At 42.6% G+C, this 23,011-nt stretch overlaps 1 protein-coding gene across 3 annotated transcripts in view; it reads right to left on the bottom strand.

Moving 5' to 3' along the window:
• PPM1H (protein phosphatase, Mg2+/Mn2+ dependent 1H) overlaps positions 1-23,011 on the bottom strand; it is a 264,476-nt gene that overhangs the window by 123,486 nt on the left and 117,979 nt on the right. For all 3 annotated transcript variants that reach the window (XR_003791202.1, XM_029206228.1, XM_029206227.1), the window contains exons 3-4: positions 20,079-20,423; positions 11,512-11,624 (exon numbers count right to left, since the gene is read on the bottom strand). Coding sequence is in view for 2 of the 3 variants with exons in the window: in XM_029206228.1 (XP_029062061.1) it covers positions 11,512-11,624; positions 20,079-20,423 (458 nt within the window). In the remaining variant the exon portion in view is untranslated. The remainder of the gene's footprint in view (positions 1-11,511; positions 11,625-20,078; positions 20,424-23,011) is intronic.

Consider the following 23,011-nt stretch of genomic DNA (forward strand, 5'->3'; position numbering starts at 1 on the left):
TTGAAAAAAATCCAAGGGGAAGAGAAAAGGAGAAAATCCAGACAGAGAAGGGCCTCTTTAGTGCCCTCTGCGTTGACAGCGAGTGGCTTGATAGGAAAAGTAAAGACTGTTTTGAGCCATCACGTGGTCTCCACGTCTTTGCATGTATTTGTGATCATCTGATAGCAATATTTTCTTTCTGCTAGTCCCTTCTGCAGGTTATGGGTATAGCTAAGGGAATATGTAAATATATACTAAAAAGATGCGTGGGGTGGGGGTACATGAAAAAAAAAGGGCCAAACAACACGTCAACTTTCATAGTAGAGAATGGTGGTAAATTATGGTTTCTTTCTGTTCCATTTTTCAGACATTTGTCAAAGAAAGTGAGAGTTGTGGTGAACTTAATGTAGTCGATGGAGGAAGATGAAATCTATTCTGAACTCAGAGGAAGGCTACTATCAAAGAAACAGCTCCCTGGCAGGTGTGGACAGATGAACCACTTGTTAGCAATAAGCAGGTTCAGAAAGGTTCTCTGCTGGCCACTGATATCCACGCTCGTAAAAAGAAATGAACGGTTTTTTGCATTTCCTTGGGTTGGAAGCAGTTACACAGTTTCATTATCTTACCACTAGTAAAGGGCCGAAGTGTGAGATGTGTAATTGGTTTTCAATCTAGAAATGTAAGTCTTGTTTAACACCTAGCTCCTATCCGCAAGAAAATTCAGACTTGGCCAGAGGAATTCACCTGTGAATGCATATGGAAAGTTTTAACTTACATGAAGGTAAATTCTGAAAAATTGAAAACGAGGAAAAGTGAAATAAAAGAAAACCATCCTGGCTGGTAGTACTGGCTTTGTTTTAAGGATGATCTGTGGACCGCTTTTTATACAGAGCTGCTTCACAGACACATTGAACCTTTGCAGCCTTTTCCTAGGAGAATCCTCAAAAAGATGGCCCTGTATTCCTTGGACTCCTGTCACTCATCTTGAAAAAGTCTACATACCCTTGGCTGACAGAGAAATGGTAAGCAAGACAAAATGGGGGTCCGAATTCATGGCAGTTATCATTTATAAGACAGAATTCCAGAAGATCCAGAAAATGCTAATGTTATTCTGATTAACATCAAAATGAAAATGCAAAATTTAACATGTTCTCAGAGAACCCTGGGACCTTTGGAAGGGAATGGCAGCCCTCAGTTTGAGGAAGGGGCATTGCCTATATCATAAATGAATAAATTGGACCACCCAAAGCTTACATGCTTCACGACTGCAGTGCATTTAAAATAGCTTCTAAATGCAACCATCCCCTCAACTACACCCCATAAACCATTTTATGTGAGATTAAGGATGCCCTTGATCATAAGGTATGTCATTACTTTACATGCAAACAGTAAAGAAAAAATGTTAGTTAGAAACTGTTCATTTTGGAGACATTCAAATGTAAAAAACAAAAACACTGCGTGAGTCTTAGCATGGATGGGACATCCCAGGGTACAGGGCATTGACTGAGAACTTGGTGCTCTTTCATTCATGAGAGGGATGGCAGCCCTGTTCCTTAGTAGCTGTGGGACCTTGGGCAAATCCCTTCACCTCAATGTGCTTCAGTACATTTACCTGATATGAACAATGCCTACTGCTCACTAAATTGCTGAGAGAACTAAATATGATTGTCTTTTAGAGTATTTAACATGTACCTAGCACTTATTATTTGTCTTATCGCTGCTGTTACTTCAATCTGGCAAGAGTGGAATCATGAACTTAACAAATCTTAAATGGTCTTCTTCACTCTAAATGAGTTCACCTAGTCTCAGCTGCCAAACCTTTAGACACTGTTTAAAATAAGTGGTAATGGCTTTGCCTCCTCAGTGCCTTAGCGCTCCAGAAATAAAATGAAATTATCTTCCAAAATGCAGTCAAAGCACCTTCTTAAACTGAAGAATCACTCAGGGCCCAAAGGAGTGGATGACTCAAATACAATGGGTGACAGTTTACACATTGTGTTGCAGGACATCTGCATGCCACCAGTTCATTTTTGCTTGAAGTGAAAAAACCACCCACCATCTTCTTCTTGCCTAGTCCCTTATGATCCCCTAGGTGTTGAGTTGGCTGCTTTTGACTGGGAAAAATAAAGCAACTGGCTGCATCAAGTAGTTCTCTCACGACCCTCTGTGGCTGGTTACCTCGGTTGCGGAGGGGAGGGCAAGGCTGTCCCAGGCTGTATCACCTGGCATCACTATGGACCATCCCACACCAAGGGTGGTCCTTGACTCAGTAAGCCACATAGACCACCAGGAAGCTTCTTGTGAATACAACCCCCAAGCACACATGCCCCTGATGGTAAATCAGATGATTCACAGCTCATGAAGCAGCTTAAAAAACAGTTCCGAGATTGGTTCAAGATGGTGGAATAGAAGGACGTGCTCTCACTCCCTTTTGAAAGAGCACCAGAATCACAGCTAACTGCTGAAGGATCATCGACAGGAAGACACTGGAACTCACCAAAAAAGATACCCCACAACCAAAGACAAAGGAGAAGCCACAATGAGACAGTGGGAGGGGCGCAATCACAATACAATCAAATCCTATAACGGCTGGGTGGGTGACTCACAAACTGGAGAACACTTATACCACAGAAGTCCACCCACTGGAGTGCAGGTTCTGAGCCCCACGTCAGGCTTCCCAACCTGGGGGTCCGGCAACAGGAGGAGGAATTCCTAGAGAACCAGACTTTGAAGGCTAGCGGGATTTCATTGCAGGACTTCGACACTGCAGGACTGGGGGAAACAGAGACTCCACTCTTGGAGGGCACACACAAAGTAGTGTGCACATCAGGACCCAGGGGAAGGAGCAATGACCCCATAGGAGACTGAACCAGACCTACCTGCTAGTGTTGGAGGGTCTCCTGCAGAGGCGGGGGGTGGCTGTGTCTCACCGTGAGGACAAGGACACTGGCAGCAGAAGTTCTAGGAAGTACTCCTTGCCGAGAGCCCTCCCAGAGTCCACCATTAGCCCCACCAAAGAGCCTGGGTAGGCTCCAGTGTTGGGTCACCTCAGGCCAAACAACCAAGAGGGAGGGAACTCAGCCCCAGCCATCAGCAGACAAGGGGATTAAAGTTTTACTGAGCTCTGCCCACCAGAGCAATACCCAGCTCTACCCACCACCAGTCCCTCCCTCTAAGAGGCACAAGCCTCTTAGAAAGCCTCATCCACCAGAGGGCAGACAGGAGAAGCAAGAAGAAATACAATCCTGCAGCCTGTGGAACAAAAGCCACATTCACAGAAAGACAGACAAGATGGAAAGGCAGAGGGTTATGTACCAGATGAAGGAACAAGATAAAACCCCAGAAAAACAACTAAATGAATTGGAGATAGGCAACCTTCCAGAAAAAGAATTCAGAATAATGATAGTGAAGATGATCCAGGACCTCAGAAAAAGAATGGAGGCAAAGATCGAGAAGATGCAAGAAATGTTTAACAAAGATGGAGAAGAATTAAAGGACAAACACCTAGAAGAATTAAAGAACAAACAGAGATGAATAATACAATAACTGAAATGAAAACTATACTAGAAGGAATCAATAGCAGAATAACTGAGGCAGAATAACGAATAAGTAACCTGGAAGACAGAATGGTGGAATTCACTGTTGCAGAACAGAATAAAGAAAAAAAGAATGAAAAGAAATGAAGACAGCCTAAGAGACCTCTGGGACAACATTAAACGCACCAACATTTGCATTATAGGGCTCCCAGAAGGAGAAGAGAGAGAGAAAGGACACGAGAAAATATTTGAAGAGATTATAGTCGAAAACTTCCCTAACCTGGGAAAGGAAATAGCCACCCAAGTCCTGGAAGTGTAGAGACTCCCAGGCAGGATAAACCCAAGGAGAAACACGCCGAAACACACAGTAATCAAACTGACAAAAATTAAAGACTAAGAAAAATTATTGAAAGCAACAAGGGAAAAACGACAAATAACACACAAGTGAACTCCCAGAAGGTTAACAGCTGATTTCTCACCAGAAACTCTACAAGCCAGGAGGGAGTGGCATGACATACTTAAAGTGACGAAAGGGAAGAACTTACAACCAAGATCACTCTACCCGGCAAGTATCGCATGCAGATTCAATGGAGAAATCAAAAGTTTACAGACAAGCAAAAGCTAAGAGAATTCAGCACCACCAAACCAGCTCTACAATAAATGCTAAAGGAACTTCTCTAAGTGGGAAACACAAGAGAAGAAAAGGATCTACAAAAACAAACCCATAACAATTAAGAAAACGGTAATACGAACATACATATCGATAATTACCTTAAACATGAATGGATTAAATGCTCCAACCAAAAGACAATGGCTCGCTGAATATATACAAAAACAACACCCACATATATGCTGTCTACAAGAGATCCACATCAGACCTAGGGACACATACAGACTGCAAGTGAGGGGATGGAAAAATATATTCCATGCAAATGGAAATCATAAGAAAGCTGGAGTAGCAATACTCATATCAGATAAAACAGACTTTAAAATAAAGAATGTTACAAGAGACAAGGAAGGACACTACATAATGATCAAGGGATCTATCCAAGAAGATATAACAATTTTGAATATATATGCACCCAACATAGGAACACCTCAATACATAAGGCAACTGCTAACAGCTATAAAAGAGGAAATTGACAGTAACACAATAATAGTGGGGGACTTTAACACCTCACTTACACCAATGGACAGATCATCCAAACAGAAAATTAATAAGGAAACACAAGCTTTAAATGACAAAATAGACCAGAAAGACTTAACTGATATTTATAGAACTTTCCATCCAAAAACAGCAGATTACACTTTCTTCTCAAGTGTGCACGGAACATTCTCCAGGATAGATCACATCTTGGGTCACAAATCAAGCCACAGTAAATTTAAGAAAACTGAAATCATATCAAGCATCTTTTCTGACCACAATGCAATGAGATTAGAAATCCATTACAGGGAAAAAAATGCAAAACACACAAACACATGGAGGCTAAACAATACGTTACTAAATAACCAAGAGATCACTGAAGAAATCAAAGAGGAAATCAAAAAATACCTAGAGACAAATGACAACGAAAACACGATGATCCAAAACCTATGGGATGCAGCAAAAGCAGTTCTAAACAGGAAGTCAATAGCAATACAAGCCTACCTCAAGAAACAAGAAAAATCTCAAGTAAACAATCTAACCTTACACCTAAAGGAACTAGAGAAAGAAGAACAAAGAAAACCCAAAGTTAGCAGAAGGAAAGAAATCATAAAGATCAGAGCAGAAATAAATGAAATAGAAACAAAGAAAACAACAGCAAAGATCAATAAAACTAAAAGCTGGTTCTTTGAGAAGATAAACAAAATTGATAAACCATTAGCCAGACTCATCAACAGAAAGAAGGAGAGGACTCAAATCAATAAAATTAGAAATAAAAAGGAGAAGTTACAACAGACACTGCAGAAATACAAAGCATCCTAAGAGACTACTACAAGCAACTCTATGCCAATAAAATGGACGACCTGGAAGAAATGGAGAAATACTTAGAAAGGTATAACCTTCCGAGAGTGAACCAGGAAGAAATAGAAAATATGAACAGATCAATCACAAGTTATGAAACTGAAACTGTAATTAAAAATCTTCCAACAAACAAAAGGCCAGGACCGGATGGCTTCACAGGTGAATTCTATAAAACATTTAGAGAGGAGCTAACACACATTCTTCTCAAACTCTTCCAAAAAACTGCAGAGGAAGGAACACTCCCAAACTCATTCTATGAGGCCACCATCACCCTGATAGCAAAACCAGATAAAGATACTACAAAAAAAGAAAATTACAGACCAATATCACTGATGAACATAGATGCAAAACTCCTCAACAAAATACTAGCAAACAGAATCCAACAACACATTAAAAGGATCATACACCATGATCAAGTGGGATTTATCCCAGGGATGCAAGGATTCTTCAATACACACAAATAAATCAATGTGATACACCATATTAACAAATTGAAGAATAAAAACCATACGATCATCTGAATAGATGCAGAAAAAGCTTTTGACAAAATTCAACACCAATTTACGATAAAAACTCTCCAGAAAGTGGGCTTACAGGGAACCTACCTCAACATAATAAAAGCTATATATGACAAACCCACAGCAAATATCATTCTCAATGGTGAAAAACTGAAAGCATTTCCTCTAAGATCAGGAACAAGACAAAGATGTCCATTCTCGCCACTCTCATTCAACATAGTTTTGGAAGTCCCAGCCACGGCAGTCAGAGAAGAAAAAGGAATACAAATTGGAAAAGAAGAAGTAAAACTGTGACTGTTTGCAGATGGCATGATACTATACATAGAGAATCCTAAGACGCCACCAGAAAACTACTAGAGCTAATCAATGAATTCGGTAAAGTAGCAAGATACAAAATTAATGCACAGAAATCTCTTGCATTCTTATACAGTGATGATGAAAAATCTGAAAGAGAAATTAAGGAAACAACCCATTTACCACCACAACAAAAAGAATAAAATACCTAGGAATAAACCTACCTAGGAAGACAAAAGGCCTGTATGTAGAAAACTGTAAGACACTGATGAAAGAAATTAAAGATGATACAAACAGATGGAGAGATATATCATGCTCTTGGATTGGAAGAATCAATACTGTGAAAATGACTATGCTACCCACAGCAATCTAAAGATTCAATGCAATCCCTATCAAACTACCAGTGGCCTTTTTTACAGAATTAGAAGAAAAAATCTTAAAATTTGTATGGAGACAACAAAAGACCCCCAATAGCCAAAGCAGTCTTGAGGGAAGAAAACAGAGCTGGAGGAATCAGACTCCCTGACTTCAGACTATACTACAAAGCTACAGTAATCAAGACAATATGGTACTGTCACAAAAACAGAAATATAGATCAATGGAATAGGATAGAAAGCCCAGAGATAAACCCACGCACTTATGGTCAACTAATCTATGACAAAGGAGGCGAGGATATACAATGGAGAAAAGACAGTCTCTTCAATAAGTGGTGCTGGGAAAACTGGACAGCTACATGCAAAAGAATGCAATTAGAACACTCCCTAACACCAAACACAAAATTAAACTCAAAATGGATTAGAGACCTAAATGTAAGACTGGACACTATAAAACTCTTAGAGGAAAACATAGGAAGAACACTCTTTGACGTAAATCACAGCAAGATCTTTTTTGGTCCACCTCCTAGAGTAATGGAAATAAAAACAAAAATAAACAAATGGGACCTAATGAAACTTAAAAGCTTTTGCAAAGCAAAGGAAACTACAAACAAGACGAAAAGACAACCCTCAGATGGGAGAAAATATCTGCAAACGAATCAACGGACAATCGATTTATCTCCAAAATATATGAACAGCTCATGCAGCTCAACATTAAGAAAATAAACAACCCAATCCAAAAATGAGCAGAAGACCTAAATAGACATTTCTCCAAAGAAGACATACAGATGGCCAAGAAGCATATGAAAAGCTGCTCAGCATCACTAATTATTAGAGAAATGCAAATCAAAACTACAATGAGGTATCACCTCACACCGGTTAGAATGGGCATCCTCAGAAAATCTACAAACAACAAATGCTGGAGAGGGTGTGGAGAAAAGGGAACCCTCTTGCACTGTTGGTGGGAATGTAAATTGATACAGCCACTATGGAGAACAGTATGGAGATTCCTTAAAAAACTAAAAATAGATTTATCATATGATCCAGCAATCTCACTACTGGGCATATACCCAGAGAAAACCATAATTCAAAAAGACACGTGCACCCCAGTGTTCATTGCAGCACTGTTTACAATAGCCAGGACATGGAAGCAACCTAAATGCCCATCGACAGACGAATGGATAAAGAAGACGTGGTACATGTACACAATGGAATATTACTCAGCCATAAAAAGGAACGAAATCGGGTCATTTGTAGAGATGTGGGTGCATCTAGAGACTGTCATACAGAGTGAAGTAAGTTAGAAAGAGAAAAACAAGTATCGTATATTAACGCATATATGTGGAACCTAGAAAAATGGTACAGATGAACTGGTTTGCAAGGCAGAAATAGAGACACAGATGCAGAGGACAAACGTATGGACACCAAGTGGGGGGAAGTGGCGGGGGGTGGGGGGGATGAATTGGGAGATTGGGATTGACATATATACACTGATATGTATAAAATGGATAACTAATAAAAGCCTGCTGTATAAAACAATAAAAATTTAAAAACAAACAAAAAAACAGTTCCTGAACACAAGTAGTTTCCAAATCAAACCAGTGCAAATGTTCTTTTTTCCTAAGTGTAAATAATTATGGGGTAGTGATCCTATGACAAAGATTTGCTTCACTCTCAAAATTGTCAAGATTTAAAGCAAACAGATGGGCAGCCAATATCTGACAGTAAAGAAGAAAAATTAGCAATTAATCAGGGCTCTGTTGTCAGAATGCTCTGTTGGCCTGACCATTTGTTTAAACTGAGCCCTTGGATTCACGACTACTTGTCCATAAGTCATAATGGACCTACATTTACGTAGGTCTGATAAAAAAATCACTTAGCTGCTGTTTCTTGGGAAGAACTGAATATATTTGTAAACACAAACACCTATGTTATTAGTATATAAACTAGGCAATGATCCTACATAAGGTGATATCAAATATGTATTATTTATACAAGAGCTGAAAATACACTAATAAGTGTCCTACAAGTTATTTTTTGGACAGTGCATACAATACAAACTCATATTGCTCTTATGTTTCTACATGACATATGACCCATAAGTGAACAGCAAACCCAACCCGTCAGCCGTAAAACCCCAAATTCATATCTGGATACTGGGGCCAGAATACTACAAATGTAATTAAGCTGATTAGGTTTTAGAGATGTTGTTTTCTCATAAAATAATTTGTGTAGTTGGTGGGGAGGGGGGTGTGCTTTACAGCTTTAATAAGGACAAAAGCACCTGTTAAGCTTTTCAAATTAGGAATAGCATGTAAAACATCATACTTCTGTGGACACTTAGAAACATAGGAACTTCAGTTACTTGACAATTTCAAAAACTGACTCTAAGAAAGATAAAATAACCAAAATATCAACCTTTAGAGCACCACTTTACTTTCCCAAAGTGTCACACCTCATAGTGACAATCTTTAGAATGCCAGAATGTTTAGAAATTAATATTTAGTCCAATATCACCATTTTCATAGATGAGGAAATCAAGATCTGGTCTAGACACTGGCACTTAAAAGGGGGTGGGGTGGGACGCAAGGTCCTGAACAGGGCACTGAGCTTCTGGGAAGTAGGGCTGAAGCCCTGGCTGGCTGGGGAGGCAGCTCTGTCAGGGAGCTCAGAGCTTTGAAGGAAACTGTGCTCAAAAACGCGGACAGGGCGCTGGGGAGGAGCTGCTTCTCTGAAAGGCATAATCCAACATAAAGATATTCTGGGCATGGAAGTTGGGTTACCTTCCGAGCCTGGGGTCCTCTGGTGAAAGATGCTTCCCTGGGACGATGGGCAGGAACAAAGCACTCGGTCACCACCTTCATCACTGGAAGGGCCAGGGAAGCAAACTCTTTTCGAAAAACACGGAACCAGACATCAAGACTAAAGGTGAATATGAGTGCAAAAGCTGTATCATCGATTCGGTTTTACACAGAACAGAAAGGAATCATCCCCTGACCTGCACATCTGTCTCCAGCAAGCTGAAGATCCAGAAGTGAACAAGGGCTCAGAGGCCGGTCCTCAGTGTGTATCTTACAAGGCCCTGGGAGATGATGATTCCTATTTTCAAGATGCTCCAACCCTGGGGAGGGCAAGAGGGGCAGCAGATGTGCTGGTGATTTTCCACTTGCCCCCCACCCTGGAGATGCAATCTTGGCCTGTGTCTGTGCCCTGGCTGACCAACCTCTCTGACCCTCATTCCAGCCAGGCTCAGCCAATGGGAGGCCCTGGTAGGAGAAAGCGCGATAGGAAGAAGGAGAAGTCGGAGTATTTCCTCCCATTGTCTCCTGTGGCCCCTGCCTAGGGGCCCTCATCTGTGGCCCCCTCTCCTGGGCTTGGCTGTAGCATTTCCTCCCTGGACCCTGCAGGCCTAGGGGGCTTCAATGCCCTCCTGGTCTCAATGCTCCTAGCCCGTCCCCTTTCACTCTTTCATTCAGTTGATCCATGTGAGTTGGAGTCTGTCTCCTGCCAGGACCACTAGGGAATAGAAGCCATGAAATAAACATGGCATCTTATACTCACTTCCACTTACTTGGAAAAATTTTATATTGAAACTGAGAGAGCAGAACAGAAATCCACATAAACCTTAAAAATAAACAGACCTTCCAAAATCTTCAAACTCCAAATACTGCTGCGTTGGCAGGTCACAGTCCTTTGGTCTCCAGAATCTTTAGTGGCAAGACAGGGAGAGGATGCTTAACTAGGTTGACTGGAAACTCCCTCAGGCTCTCCTGCTCTCTGGAATTCACTGATTGCCTGAGGGAGTCAGGGAAGGGGAGGGCCCGACCTCAGGGGAGGGCTAGACCAAGCAGAGATGTTGAGAAGAGGCATGTGACCCAGAGGAAGAAGCTGGAGGAATGACAGCATCTTTAGACCACAGCCCATGTAGGGAAATCACTCATCCTCTGAGGACATCACGGTTAGAGTCCAGTACTTTGACTGCTTTCAGAATAGAGTCGGCCTTTGGCAAAAAGTCCTGCTAGAAGGCCAACATATTTTGTTACTCAAGGGGCGGAGAAATGTATAATCCATATTACAACACTTTTCACAAAGTCTGTGAAAATTAATTTAATATCGACTAAATAACAGATGTGGCCATACCTAAAGTGAGCACATATCAGTCATTTAAAAGAAGATTAAAACACAAGTCTATCTGATTTCTGGTAATACTGGATAGAGTAAGGGTTAACCACCATCTCTTGCCACAAATTCCTCTCAGCTGAACCCAGAAGAGAGGAAAATGCAGGCTGTAGGGGCACATGCATAAAAGGAGACACTCCTGGGCTTCTGGGAGGGGACACAGGGCAAAGTTACCGAGTAGAAAATGAACTAGCTGGGGAGTCCTCCCCGGGCCCCTCCAAACACCCATTTCATTCAAATCCCTTTCCTCCCTCCTCATCTCGCTCACATATTATGTCCCTGCTAATAAGCTTTCATCGAAAATCAGGTTCTGAAGTCAAAAAACATTTGGACACTACTGGTTTAGGTTAAACACAAGTGTGTATATATATATATATATATATATATATATATATACGTGAACTGCTACTACAGACAAGTAAGGAGAAGACCACCCATATCTTTTAATACCTTCCCGATGAGTCTTCTTAAATGCACTCTTATCCAGATATAGAAGGCTTATCTTTCTTAATATCTAATCCCAAGCAGGATTATTTTATTTCTAAGCATTTAACTTTTTAAAAAAGATTAAAAAATTAAAGGAAGGCATTGAACTTTAGGAAGAACCAGAGGGCTAATCTGCTTACCTGCTGTCCCCAGCATTTGCTACGTACAGCTTCCCCAAAAGGCAAATCACGATGAGGGCTGTGCAACCACCAGATATACTGTATGAACTCCTCTCTCGTTCGATTTGTAGGTCCTGGAGAAGAAGACAAAGTTAGTACTGGACTGTACAGGAACAAAGACTGTCTTAGCCTTGCTCCCTCGACACAGCCCTAAGATCTGAGTACGACTCGAAGAAGGGACAAGAAAATCTTTAGTACTGGCTTTCTATCAACTGACAAGCATTTCTGGAGAGGACACTGGCATAAAACGGTCGCCTACCAGACCATGTGCGGACCAGAGACAGGAAACAAGGGAAGGCAAACAGATATAATCAGACAAAAATGAGAAGAATTAAACCAATTGTATTTAATAAATATCATGGCTTACGGAAAATTCAGTCTTTGTATGGACAGCCTGAGCTGCTGTGGAAAACAGATGAGAGGCTAATAATGTCGAGTGCTTGGACCTGATCAATGTTTTTAACCCCAAAGTCTCCAATAAATAAATTCCTTTACAGCTAGACGAGACAGGTGACTTGAAGGACTGTGTCCTCAATTCAACTTGGGCAGGAGTCCATCCCCGTCTTACTGATCAAAGATAGAAGCTTCTGAACTCTGAACTAACGTCCTCTTCCCAAGGCCACTAATTCACAAGAGGGACACACACGCATAGTATCAGCCAACCATCAGTGAGCACTTCCTCTATATCAGGCAGTGCGAGAAGCGCTTTACATATAGAATCGCATCTCATTCTCACAACTGTAACATTCACCTCACTGTTCAGATGCAGACAAGTGGGGAACTTGCCCATATTTACCCCACTGGAGTTTGGATTCCAATCGGGGTCTCCTCCTCTAAAGCCTAGTATTTATTACCTGCCACCTAATGAGGTCTCCCCAAGGAAATTAAAAATAGAACCACATTCCTATGGACAGAGATGCATCATCCTCCAGACAGATGTCTTTGTGAAATGCTGTGTCAGTGACACAAGACAGGGTTCCTTGACCTCAGAAAAATGAGAGTTGTTAGGAAAATAAACCGAATGCTGGCCAAAATAATGGCAAATGTTCTCATCGCCATCTATTGTTGGGGCCAAGGAAGAAAGGACGAGGGTGGGGTACAGAAGAGCAGGAAACGGTGCTCTGGCTGATTCTGAGGCTGCTGTCGGCTGACCAAGGGCCAGGGCCCGTTTGTGATGCTTAGAAACCCACAGAATTAGAACTCAGCTGCTTCAGCCAGCCTCCTGACGGGAAGCGGAGATAATTCAGTAATCCAGCATTTATCGGCAGCTGCTGTGCTCCAGAGGCCAGAGGCGATAAGACAAAGTCAGAGAAATCACCAAGGAGAAGCTGGAAACAGGAGAAGAGCCCCACCTTTCATAAGTGAAAAGCTTACAACATGCATAAACACTCACTGAGATAATAATTAAGCAGGAACCCAGGCTTCCAATAACACGCAGTCAATTGACAGGAATGAATGAATGGTCCTTAGAACCCAAGCAGGGATGGCAGGAGGCTGGAGGGTGACACGGGAGGAGGGACACACGTCAGCAGGGAAAGACCGTCACAAGAAAGTGACAGACAGGAAAGAAAACATCAAGACGTCAGAAGTTCCGTCTGTTGAACCTCCAAACAGTGCATCAAAACAGAACCAACAACCCTATTCACAAAGGAGTTTGCGGGTAGGTTATGCAATTTTTTTGCATTTAAATAAATAAAATAAAGTTGGTATTATGATAGATATATATTTCATCAAATTAATATAGAAACTGGTATATAAAGCCCACACTCAATACTAACATTTTTAATACACTGGAAAGAACTGCTCTAGCTACAGAAACTATCCTTTCACATCCAGAATCACTATTTGTTTGAATACCTAAAGTCTGAATGAAAGGCAGTTTTGAGTAAAAATCCTTTAAGCACCAACTGCTTACGGACTGGAGTGTGAATGATGCCTGACGGACTTAAACCATTGGTGCGATCCAAAAAGTAGAGTCCACGTGAAAGAGCCGCCCACGTCAAAGAATTCCTCTGGGACTCAGACAAACAAGTTTATTCTGCATCGTAGGTGCCTCACTTATCATGGTTTACATCACCAGAAAATCTGATTATAAAATTATTTCATCTTTTAAAAAAATATCAAGATAGAGTGTTTGACACTAAGATTTTCTGCTACAGCAGAGTTCACATTTGCCTTTCATTTAGGGGGAAACATTCCAGTTAGCCTGCCCATTGAATGCCTTGTTATGACATTAATAGCGTGAGTCAGTATTTTTTTCTAATTGATTTCATCGTTTCTTTCATCTTTTCCTACCTTCCCTCTGCCGTTCCCCCAGCATAAGGAATGCAAATTTGGCAACATTTCCACATAAACAGTGGCCCAAAGTCTAGCTATTTTTTGTACAAGAAACTTTGCTAACAGGCTCATGCTTTCATCACCTCCCGCCTCTGCGTGCTAATAGACATATGCGTGTGCGCTCAGACGCACACTTTAATTACATGTGCGCTCTCTGGGATCACAGTGAAAGGATTTGAAAGATGTGTTTCCACAGACTTCATCCGCCCTGTAGGATTCACTGACATGAAAATATGCTCTTTTATTTCTTCTTCTAAAACTGGGTGTAACTAGAACATATTCTAAAAATAATTGCTTCCCCCTCCCCTCCCTAGAAGACAAAATAGCACACTTTTTTCCTACACCACCTACTCCTCTTTAAAAGATGCTTCACAAAATCTTAGTATCAAAAGGAACATTAAAGGACCATCTGGGTGGTCCTTCTACTACCAGATCAAACGTGATAAATGAAGTCAATAAAGATATATTTACTGTTGAATTAACTACCTAATTTCTTCAAACTCTTAACTTTTCCAGTTAGCTTAAGCTTCTCACACTCTACATTTAAAAAAAATTTAAAAATGTATCCCTCAAGAAGTTTGGGCACTTTTTTCAAAAGATTAAGGAAATCATGAAAAATTGCCCACTGCTTCTGCTAAACAAAGACCGATTTGGAATATCTCCCCCATTTTAGCTGCCATGAACCTCAAGACATAAGCCTAGAATAAATTACCAGCAAAACACATGCACATACTATCATTCCTTTTCAAGTATGATCTAAAAGGATCAACTTAAGTGACTCAGAAGATTCCATTAACAAGATAATTGATTTATCTGTTCAATCAAGAGTCCCTCTCAAGGCTGCTTTCTACCTAGCAGAACTGATTTATCCTGTGTTGCATCTGACTAAATATTACATTTAAGCAAGGTTTATCTCTACATCAAAGAATGGATCCAATTTTTAAGACTTGGGATTGTATTTTGCTCCTTTTTGTTGCAAGGAAGAATGAGAGCAGTGAAGGGAAAAAAGAATGTGTGTGAAAGGAGACTAATTCAGCAGGAAAGAATTGCAAGAAAGAAAATATATTTTTCGGGATCACTGTAATTTGCTTCGAAAGTCCCACAGATGATGCATCTCCAGGATCATTCTTTGTTTCCTACCAATTTCAGGTCGCAAAAGGAAAGCAATATCAAACACCAGAAGGCAGCGAGTGTTGGGTGGTTTCAATAGGACCTGGCACCTCCCCCTAGCTGGGTTAAAACATGGTTATGAGCACATTGCTAATAGCGTCAGTCACAAATAATAAGATTCTGCGTGGTTTTAGTATCTGGGACTGATTTCGGTTTATTCTGAGAAGCCAATCTGTCAGCCAGGCAATGGGGAAGGGACAAACCAGCACTGCCTAATATCGCCACCTGCTGGCTGTTGGTGGAACCACATGCTCATTCCTTCTCGGAAGAACTTCCTGTTCTACTAAAAACAAAGACAAAACAAAAACAAAAAGCCTCTAGCTTAAATACAGACAGACCAACAGGTCCACTTACCATTACTATTCTAATTCTCAAAACCATTAAAATTTATAAACTATAAATTAGCTTTGCATTCGTCCTCCTTTTTCACCATCGTGTCATCATATGGTTTTTACCGACAAAGCCAAGCTGAATGGTATTTCCAACCATTTACTCAATGACAGTAAGATGTATGCTAGTTTTACAAGTTAAAATGTTGCCATTTTTCTCCCTTCATAACAATCAAACCTCCAAAACATTCTTCACTGTGGTGAGGAATCTATACCCACACTGAAAAGGAAATAGGACAGAATTTTGAGATCCTCCTGCCTGTGTCTATAACTCAATTCCTGTAGGTAAAAAAGGTCATCACTGCTGACTTGCTTCTGATTCCTAGGAGGGCAAAGGTCTCCTGCAACTATACCAACAATGGAAGTGACTTCTTACATGACTCCCCTGTTTTTGGAGGGTATGGAAGTAGGAAGGAGACTGACATCAGGACTTAGAAGACATTTATCTTCTTCGTATCTGTCATCTTGAGCCAAGCAACCACCTAAACATAATAGGTGACAAAACTTAGCTGCAGAAGTAGGCATTGTTACAAAGTGTAGTTGGGAAGCAGAAATGAAGTCAGTCAGAAAGTTCCTGAGATCCTGGTCCTCTTGGAAGCGAGGGTTCATTTTCCACGGTGGACACAGGAGGAGCTGGCCACGCAGCCTTCACTCTGAAGGGAGATCCAAGATGAGATACAATAGGGGACCACAGGGCAGACCCACTTCTGCCAGCATGGATCAGAGGCCCGTGGTCAGAGGTCACCTCCTCACAAGCCACGTACTGTGCCAGACAACCCCAGGATCAAAGAGAAGAGGAAAAACAGTGCCTTCAAAGAGGCTTACCGTATTTGATGAAACTTACCATCTCCTCTGGTCCACAGCGTTTCCCCCCCACTTCTGTTAGTCTTTATTTTTCGACGGGTACCTACTTTTTCCTAGAAATAGGTACTATTTATTCTGGTCTGGTGTTTCTGAATCTTTTTATCCAATTTTCTCTTTCAGATAGATATGAACATTTCACTTAATGTCACTCAGAACATTAAAACAAATGAGATACTATCTATCTCTGTGTTCGTATAATGTGACGACAAATACCCCCAGATACAAAATCCAATGTTTTCCTTCTAGGCCCCCATGGTGTCTAGAAGAATGCTGGTTATAAAATATAAGCAATTGAAGGCTTCCCTGGTGGCGCAGTGGTTGAGAGTCCGCCTGCCGATGCCGGGGCCACGGGTTCGTGCCCCGGTCCAGGAAGATCCCACATGCCGCGGAGCGGCTGTGCCCGTGAGCCACGGCCGCTGAGCCTGTGTGTCCGGAGCCTGTGCTCCGCAGCGGGAGAGGCCACAACAGTGAGAGGCCCGCGTACCGCAAAAAAAAAAAAAAAAAAAAAATATATATATATATATATATATATATAAGTAATTGAGAAGGGCACTGGTGGGAGGTGGGGAGAGAGGAATGACCTCTGATTCTACTTTGCTGAACTGTCATAAATAAGGCAAAACCCCAAACGAAAGGCAAGCTTTGCCTTTATTATGTTACATTCTGAATCTCAGGAGGGGTGGCTGCAAATATGTCATCAGTGTGGCAAATTTGAGGCTTAGGTGCTGGGCATGGGGAATTTTTAGGGATTGAAAGTGCAGGAGAAAGCAAGAGAGCCACAAAGCTGAAATGACTGAATCTTATTCAATATTGGGTTTTCCTATTACAGGGGACCAGAATGGCATAAAACCTGCAATACCTAAAGAACACCTAGAAAGTTAGAAAGTAGCTGGCTGTTGTGAGGAAAAAAATTAAGAATGGCCGGGAGATTCCAAACCTGCTCCCCTCGGAAAGGTCTAAAGGAGGAACCACCAAGGTCAGGCCAACAGAATAAGGAAATCAGCTGTGTGTTGAGCATTTCAAACCAAAGTTTACCTTTAAACGCTGACTGTCAAAACCTAATAGCGAGAAAGGGTGGAAAGAAAAAGTATTTTTTATGAGTTGACAATGGCCTTCCGTAGTATGCTGTATAATTTCTCTGCTGTAAGTTCTGAAGCTCAACCCAAGCTATTTAATGGCTAAGTCAGGCACTTTTCTGTGACACTGGAGTAGATTTTTCCTGAAGTCCCTGATGAAGCAAAGAAAAAAACTAGAGCATCTCTATAATTAGGGTAAACATATGACATCATCCAGACAGGGACACTTTTGAGAGTAAAAGGGGACAGTATTAATAACTATTCTGGGCCAACAGGCATCAGCTGGCTCAGTCCCCAGCCATGCAGGAGGCAGGGCCACACTGCCAAGAACCAGGAGAACCAAGGAATGATGAGTATTCTCCCTTAATAAGTCCAAGCACATGGTGCAAAGCCCAGGTAGCAGGCACGCTGGGGGCTAGACAGACAATCTGGGAAAAACGTTAAGTGTGAAGAAGAAGCTGTAGGGTGGGGTGGATTAGAAAAGAACAGAATGGCTTAAGGCCCCAAATCCATATTATGGCACAGCAAGTCATCCACAGGCTGGTTACAGATGGCCTCTCCAAGTCACCTTACAGCATCCCTACCCTTGAAATCTGCATCTAACCATGGTGGACGTCAGCTTGCTGCCTTTGGCCCATCTGGGTTCTCTCCGTGATGTGGGTCTTCACACAAACGGTTGTCTCTGCCCAGAGCACTCTCCCAGCTCCCACGTTCTGTCTGCTTTCTTCCCACTCTCTGACAGCACTGCTTCTCCAGGGAACCCTACTTCATCTCTTTATCAGATTCCTACCTACTCTGCATTTCTTCTCTCGAGGCCCTTCCCATTTATATTTTATCTGTTTAATATCTGTCTTTGCCTAATTTCTTCCATGCTTTTTTCCCAGCTAGCCCTGGCTTAGAGTTAGTTCTCAACAAATATTTATGGATTGAATGAATTACACAGGAAAGTGAAGTGATCTTTTCGCTGGCAACCAAGTGTCCAAGAAAGATTTCTGGTAATGAATCAGCTAGTGAAAAGTTATTAAAAATTTAAAAAACAAGAATGGGGCTCTTTACTAAGTATTTTTCTGAATGAGCTTCTCAAGTACAGTAGGTGCTAGGAACCCTGCACCATTAATGGGCAGAAACAGTCTGAGATCGGTGTGGAGGCTTGACTCAATGTGACATTGGCCTCTAGTGGATGAAGTGGAGAATACAGCAGTGCGAAGTAAAAGATACCTCATAGTACTAGCAATTACCGAAGGAAATAAAAAAGCCAAAATTTCTTCTGCTTTTTTCACTTCTGTCATGTAAGCTGACTTCTTCTCCCATTAGGGGGAAGGTCCACTGTCAAATTGTTACCTCAATTCAATATTTAGCTTTCTGAGCATCCATGTTTAGAAACAGCTATTCACATCAGAGCCTCCATGATAGAGGGAGATTTTTATACCAAGCCCAAGGAGGAGTCCATTTTTCTAACCTTGATTCCTTTTTTTCCTAAATAATCTTTTCTTGCCTCCTGGTGTTTTTCTTGGGATTGAAGGCTACCAGATACTCCTGACATGGAGGTGCATTTTAAACCACCTGCTACTCAAAAGGGTAAATATGTGACAAGGAGAGAAACGGTGGAACCCAAGAAGAAATGAGTTAAAGTGAGGAGAGACTGCAAATTAGAGGCATGAGTATATGAACAATTTTTTGCCTTGTAAACAAATCAGATGACGGTGTTTAATATTATTTGCTTTTCTCCTCTCATTAGCACTCAACCTGACATCGTGAGATCCTGGAATGTGCACAGGGTGTCCATTCAATTCTGCAGAGGTGCTTCTAGCTACTCCTGCTCTACCTAAGAGCTTGTCATCACTTTTTAATCTCCAGGTTATAAGGACACTACTGCCCACTCACCTTACTCTAGTCCTTATAACATCTCTACGTATCTCCTACTGTATCTGCATGCAGGATGCTGCTCAGGAGAGAAAATCTTTGGAACCCAAATAGTTGCCTCAGTATAAAGTGAGCTCAAGGGGGTGGCACAGAAGAGACCTTCTATGTGCATTCTCACCGGGCAGAGGGACAAGCAGGGGACACCGGGAGGGCAGCTTAGTATGTTCTCAGGAGGGAGGCTGAATCCCTTGATCAGACATATTCAAATTTTAAATGTACAAACAAATCCACGTTCCCAAGTAAAACAAAGAATTCTTGGATACTGGCTCCTACTTGCTTTAAGCAGTGGGACCACACTGCCAATCATGGGAAAACAGCTGTTCTCAGATTAGATCTGTACAGCAAGCGTACTTCTGAGCACTTTACTAAAAGCTCCATTTCCCCAAACACCTGGAATTCGTGTACATACGTGTAAAACAGATAGCAACCGAGCTCACAGTTTCAATTAAGTTCAATCCTACCAGCTGGCATCCATAAGAGCTGGCAGAAAGAGAAGCAATACGCATCCATTTAATAAGCCTATCACCTCATGCACTATCCCTCTTCCATCTTCTTTTACACCTTTGCCAGCACTGGATGCTAGAACTCTCTTGCTGCCCACTTCTTTTGAGAATGGAAGTCCTGCTGTAAAAGGAGAAGACGGAGGGGACCATGCAGCAAGTGGACAGGTCAGAGACATGCCCTTCCAGAGAACTTTCTAAGAAACAAGTATGTGGCTTAAGTGACCACCCGGGCCCCTGCTGCCCTAGAGTCTTCAGTGATTACCTACCATTTCCTTGAATGCACTTTCAAGAGCCCCGATGACGAGGCACTCGTGCGGGATCTTCTTCTCGGTGAAGAAGCGCGTGGGTGGGGTGCTGGGGGAGCCGGGGGCGCCCACCCCTCCACGGAGCGAGGCCGCGCGGGTCAGAGTCCGGCTGTTCGCGGGTGTGTGGTCGGGCTCCTCGCCCAGGCAGGTGGGCGGCAGCACGGCCGAGTTCTTCAGGATCTCCACGATGTCCTGCAGCTGCTCCGTGATGTGGTGCTGCAGCAGGCGGGATGCCACCACAGCAGCCCCGGACCCCGCGTGACCGTCAAACAGCGACCAGTAGTGGCAGGAAACGCCTTCTGATTCCTGCAGGAGGAGGGAGACAAGGAAGAGTGAGAAACGCAGTGGCCACTGCCCCAGGGTGAGGGCGTGACACCTCCAGGGGTCAGCGCGTCCATCTGGTTGTCTGTCTGCAAACAACGGGGTCAAAACCGAGCAAAACGCTTAGGGAAGGATCCCCAGATTCATCCCTGATGTCACCACCACCCCAGGGAGAAAGTAGTCCCTGCCTGTCCACCCAGGGCAGGAGTCCAAGTCACCACCCCCTCAGTTGGGGTGAGATCTACTTTAATTTGATGTGCAGAAGTGAGAGGTAAAACTCCATGCAAACAGGTAGGTCTTTACAGTTTTAACAGCTAACCCCTCACCTCCCTTCTGCTGCAACCCCCAAGCAGGTTTGACCTGGAGTCTCTGGAAGAAGTTAGGTCTTTTTTACAGATTCTTCAAGGGGAGATAAATAGACCCATTTTCGCCTCATAGGGCTTTTACACTCTCAGATAATTGCCCCATCTGCTTATGTCTACATCCTGAATTTGTAGAACATGTTTTTCCCTTGAACACCCAGTCTAGTCCACCCTTCACAAGATGCAGTCAATTCAAATCTCCTCTTCATGTTTCCTACTCCCCTCAGTTTTCCAGCTGTCACTCAGCATCTTGGCTTCCTCTTCCTACCCTAAAGCTACGTGCAGCCCATGTTCCCTCATCTACCACAGATCTTGTACCTGCTGGTTGATTCTGAGACTATTTCAAGATGAACACTTTTAAAAACCATGTTTGAATCACATATGCCTAAGATGTTAGTAGCTATGGGGGGGGGGAAAGCAGCTCAATTATGGTGTAGCTAGAGGGATAAGATATTAAATACTGAGATTAAATAGGTACGGTGCATATAACATCCACTACTGACAACTAGGCTTATCTAGCCTGCAGCAATAAATGTTGAATTCTTTTTTTTTAGTTGAAGCCATTATATAAAGTTCTTTTGGTCTATCTTACTTTTTTAATTGAAAGTATTTGACCTATAACATTGTATAAATTTAAGGTGTACAACATGCTTATTTGATACATTTATATATTGTGATATAGTTGCCATCATAGCAATAGCTAGCATCTCTATAACTGTGGTTTTTTGTGGTTAGAATAATTAAGATCTCATCTCCTATCAAGTTTGATTATTATAATACAATATTGTTGTCTATGTTATGTTCAGTATACTGTGCATTATATCTCTAGGACTTTTTTACGACTCCTTGCAAGTTTGTACTTTTACCCAACATTTCTCCTTATCCCCCCCCACCCTCCAGTCCCTGGTAACCACCATTTTGGTCCATCTTAGAATGATGCTGGAAGATACTGTGTACTTAGGGTGACATATGCCATTACTCTATTTGTGCCCTTTAAAACTTTGTTTTTACTCGATTCTGTGCTAGATGCTTAGAGATAAAATAGTCTTTTTTTTGTTTTTTGTCAAATATTTACTGAGCACTCTTTCTGCGACAGGCACAAAAGTAGGCAGTGGGGATGAAAGACTAGATGAAAGATACAGAGACAGGGTCTGATTTTAAGAATCCAGTGGAGGAGACAGACACTGATCAAATAATCACACAAGTAAATGTAAGATCATAATTCTGGTGAGGGGACAAAGTGCTGTGAGCCTGCAAAGGGGCATACTGGAGGCTTCCTGAGCACTGAGGACCAGGCTGAGGACCACTGGAAATTCACAAGATAAAGAGGGGAAAGGAGGGAACACCAGGCAGCAAAAACAGCAGGTGCAAAGGTTCCGTGGTAGAAGGTGTGTGATGGTCAAGAGGAGACTGGACCATGGCCATGTGGCTGAATAGGGGACAGAGGCAGGAAAGGAGGGAGATGACATGAGACTGGAGAAGGAGATAGTAGTTGGACCACTCAGTCCTTCCAGGACACATGAAGGATCTTGACTTTAGCTTAAGAGTAACAGAAAGCCATTGATTGAAGTGGGAGTTAGAAAATAGATTTGTATTTTTAAAAGATCATTTGTATTTTTATTTGTATTTTTAAAAGATCATTCAAGCTAAAGGTGAGACGATGGCGGTGGGAAGACGCAGAGTTCGCATCGCCCCACAACTGCCAGATGCTGGTGGGGGACCCCGATGCCCAAGGAGATGGGAAGAACCCCCAATTGAACCGGTAGGACATGGGGGGACTGAAGGGGGAGGAGAAGTGAAGGCTGGACAGGACCGGTGCCCTGAGGTGTGTCTGAGAGTGGGGAGGGGTTCTGGGAACCCTCCAGTGCCTGGAGGGACCCTCAGGGGCTTGGATCAGGGCGGAGCGCGCCCAGCGTTTCCCCTGCCCAACTGGCTGGGGAAGTCTGCCCAGCTCTCAGGCTGGGTCCTATGCCCTCAGAAGTCCCCGCTGGATCGGGTTGGTCCTGGGGGCATAGCAGAGAGGCCGGGAGAGAACAGGAGAGGCAGGCGGAGGGGCCCTCTGGGACCCAAGGAGCAGGAGAGGAGCAGAGGACATTTGCCTCACCCAATTGGGCCCAGGGAGCCTGCTGAGCTCCTAGGCTGGTCACCCGCCCTCCAGGCCACATAGGCCCTGGGGCATAGGAGGGAGGCCAGGAAGACCAGGAGAGGTAG

This window comes from Monodon monoceros, unplaced genomic scaffold (genome assembly GCF_005190385.1).
Source record: "Monodon monoceros isolate NGI ecotype Baffin Bay Population unplaced genomic scaffold, NGI_Narwhal_1 Super_Scaffold_6, whole genome shotgun sequence".
NCBI lineage: Eukaryota > Metazoa > Chordata > Mammalia > Artiodactyla > Monodontidae > Monodon > Monodon monoceros.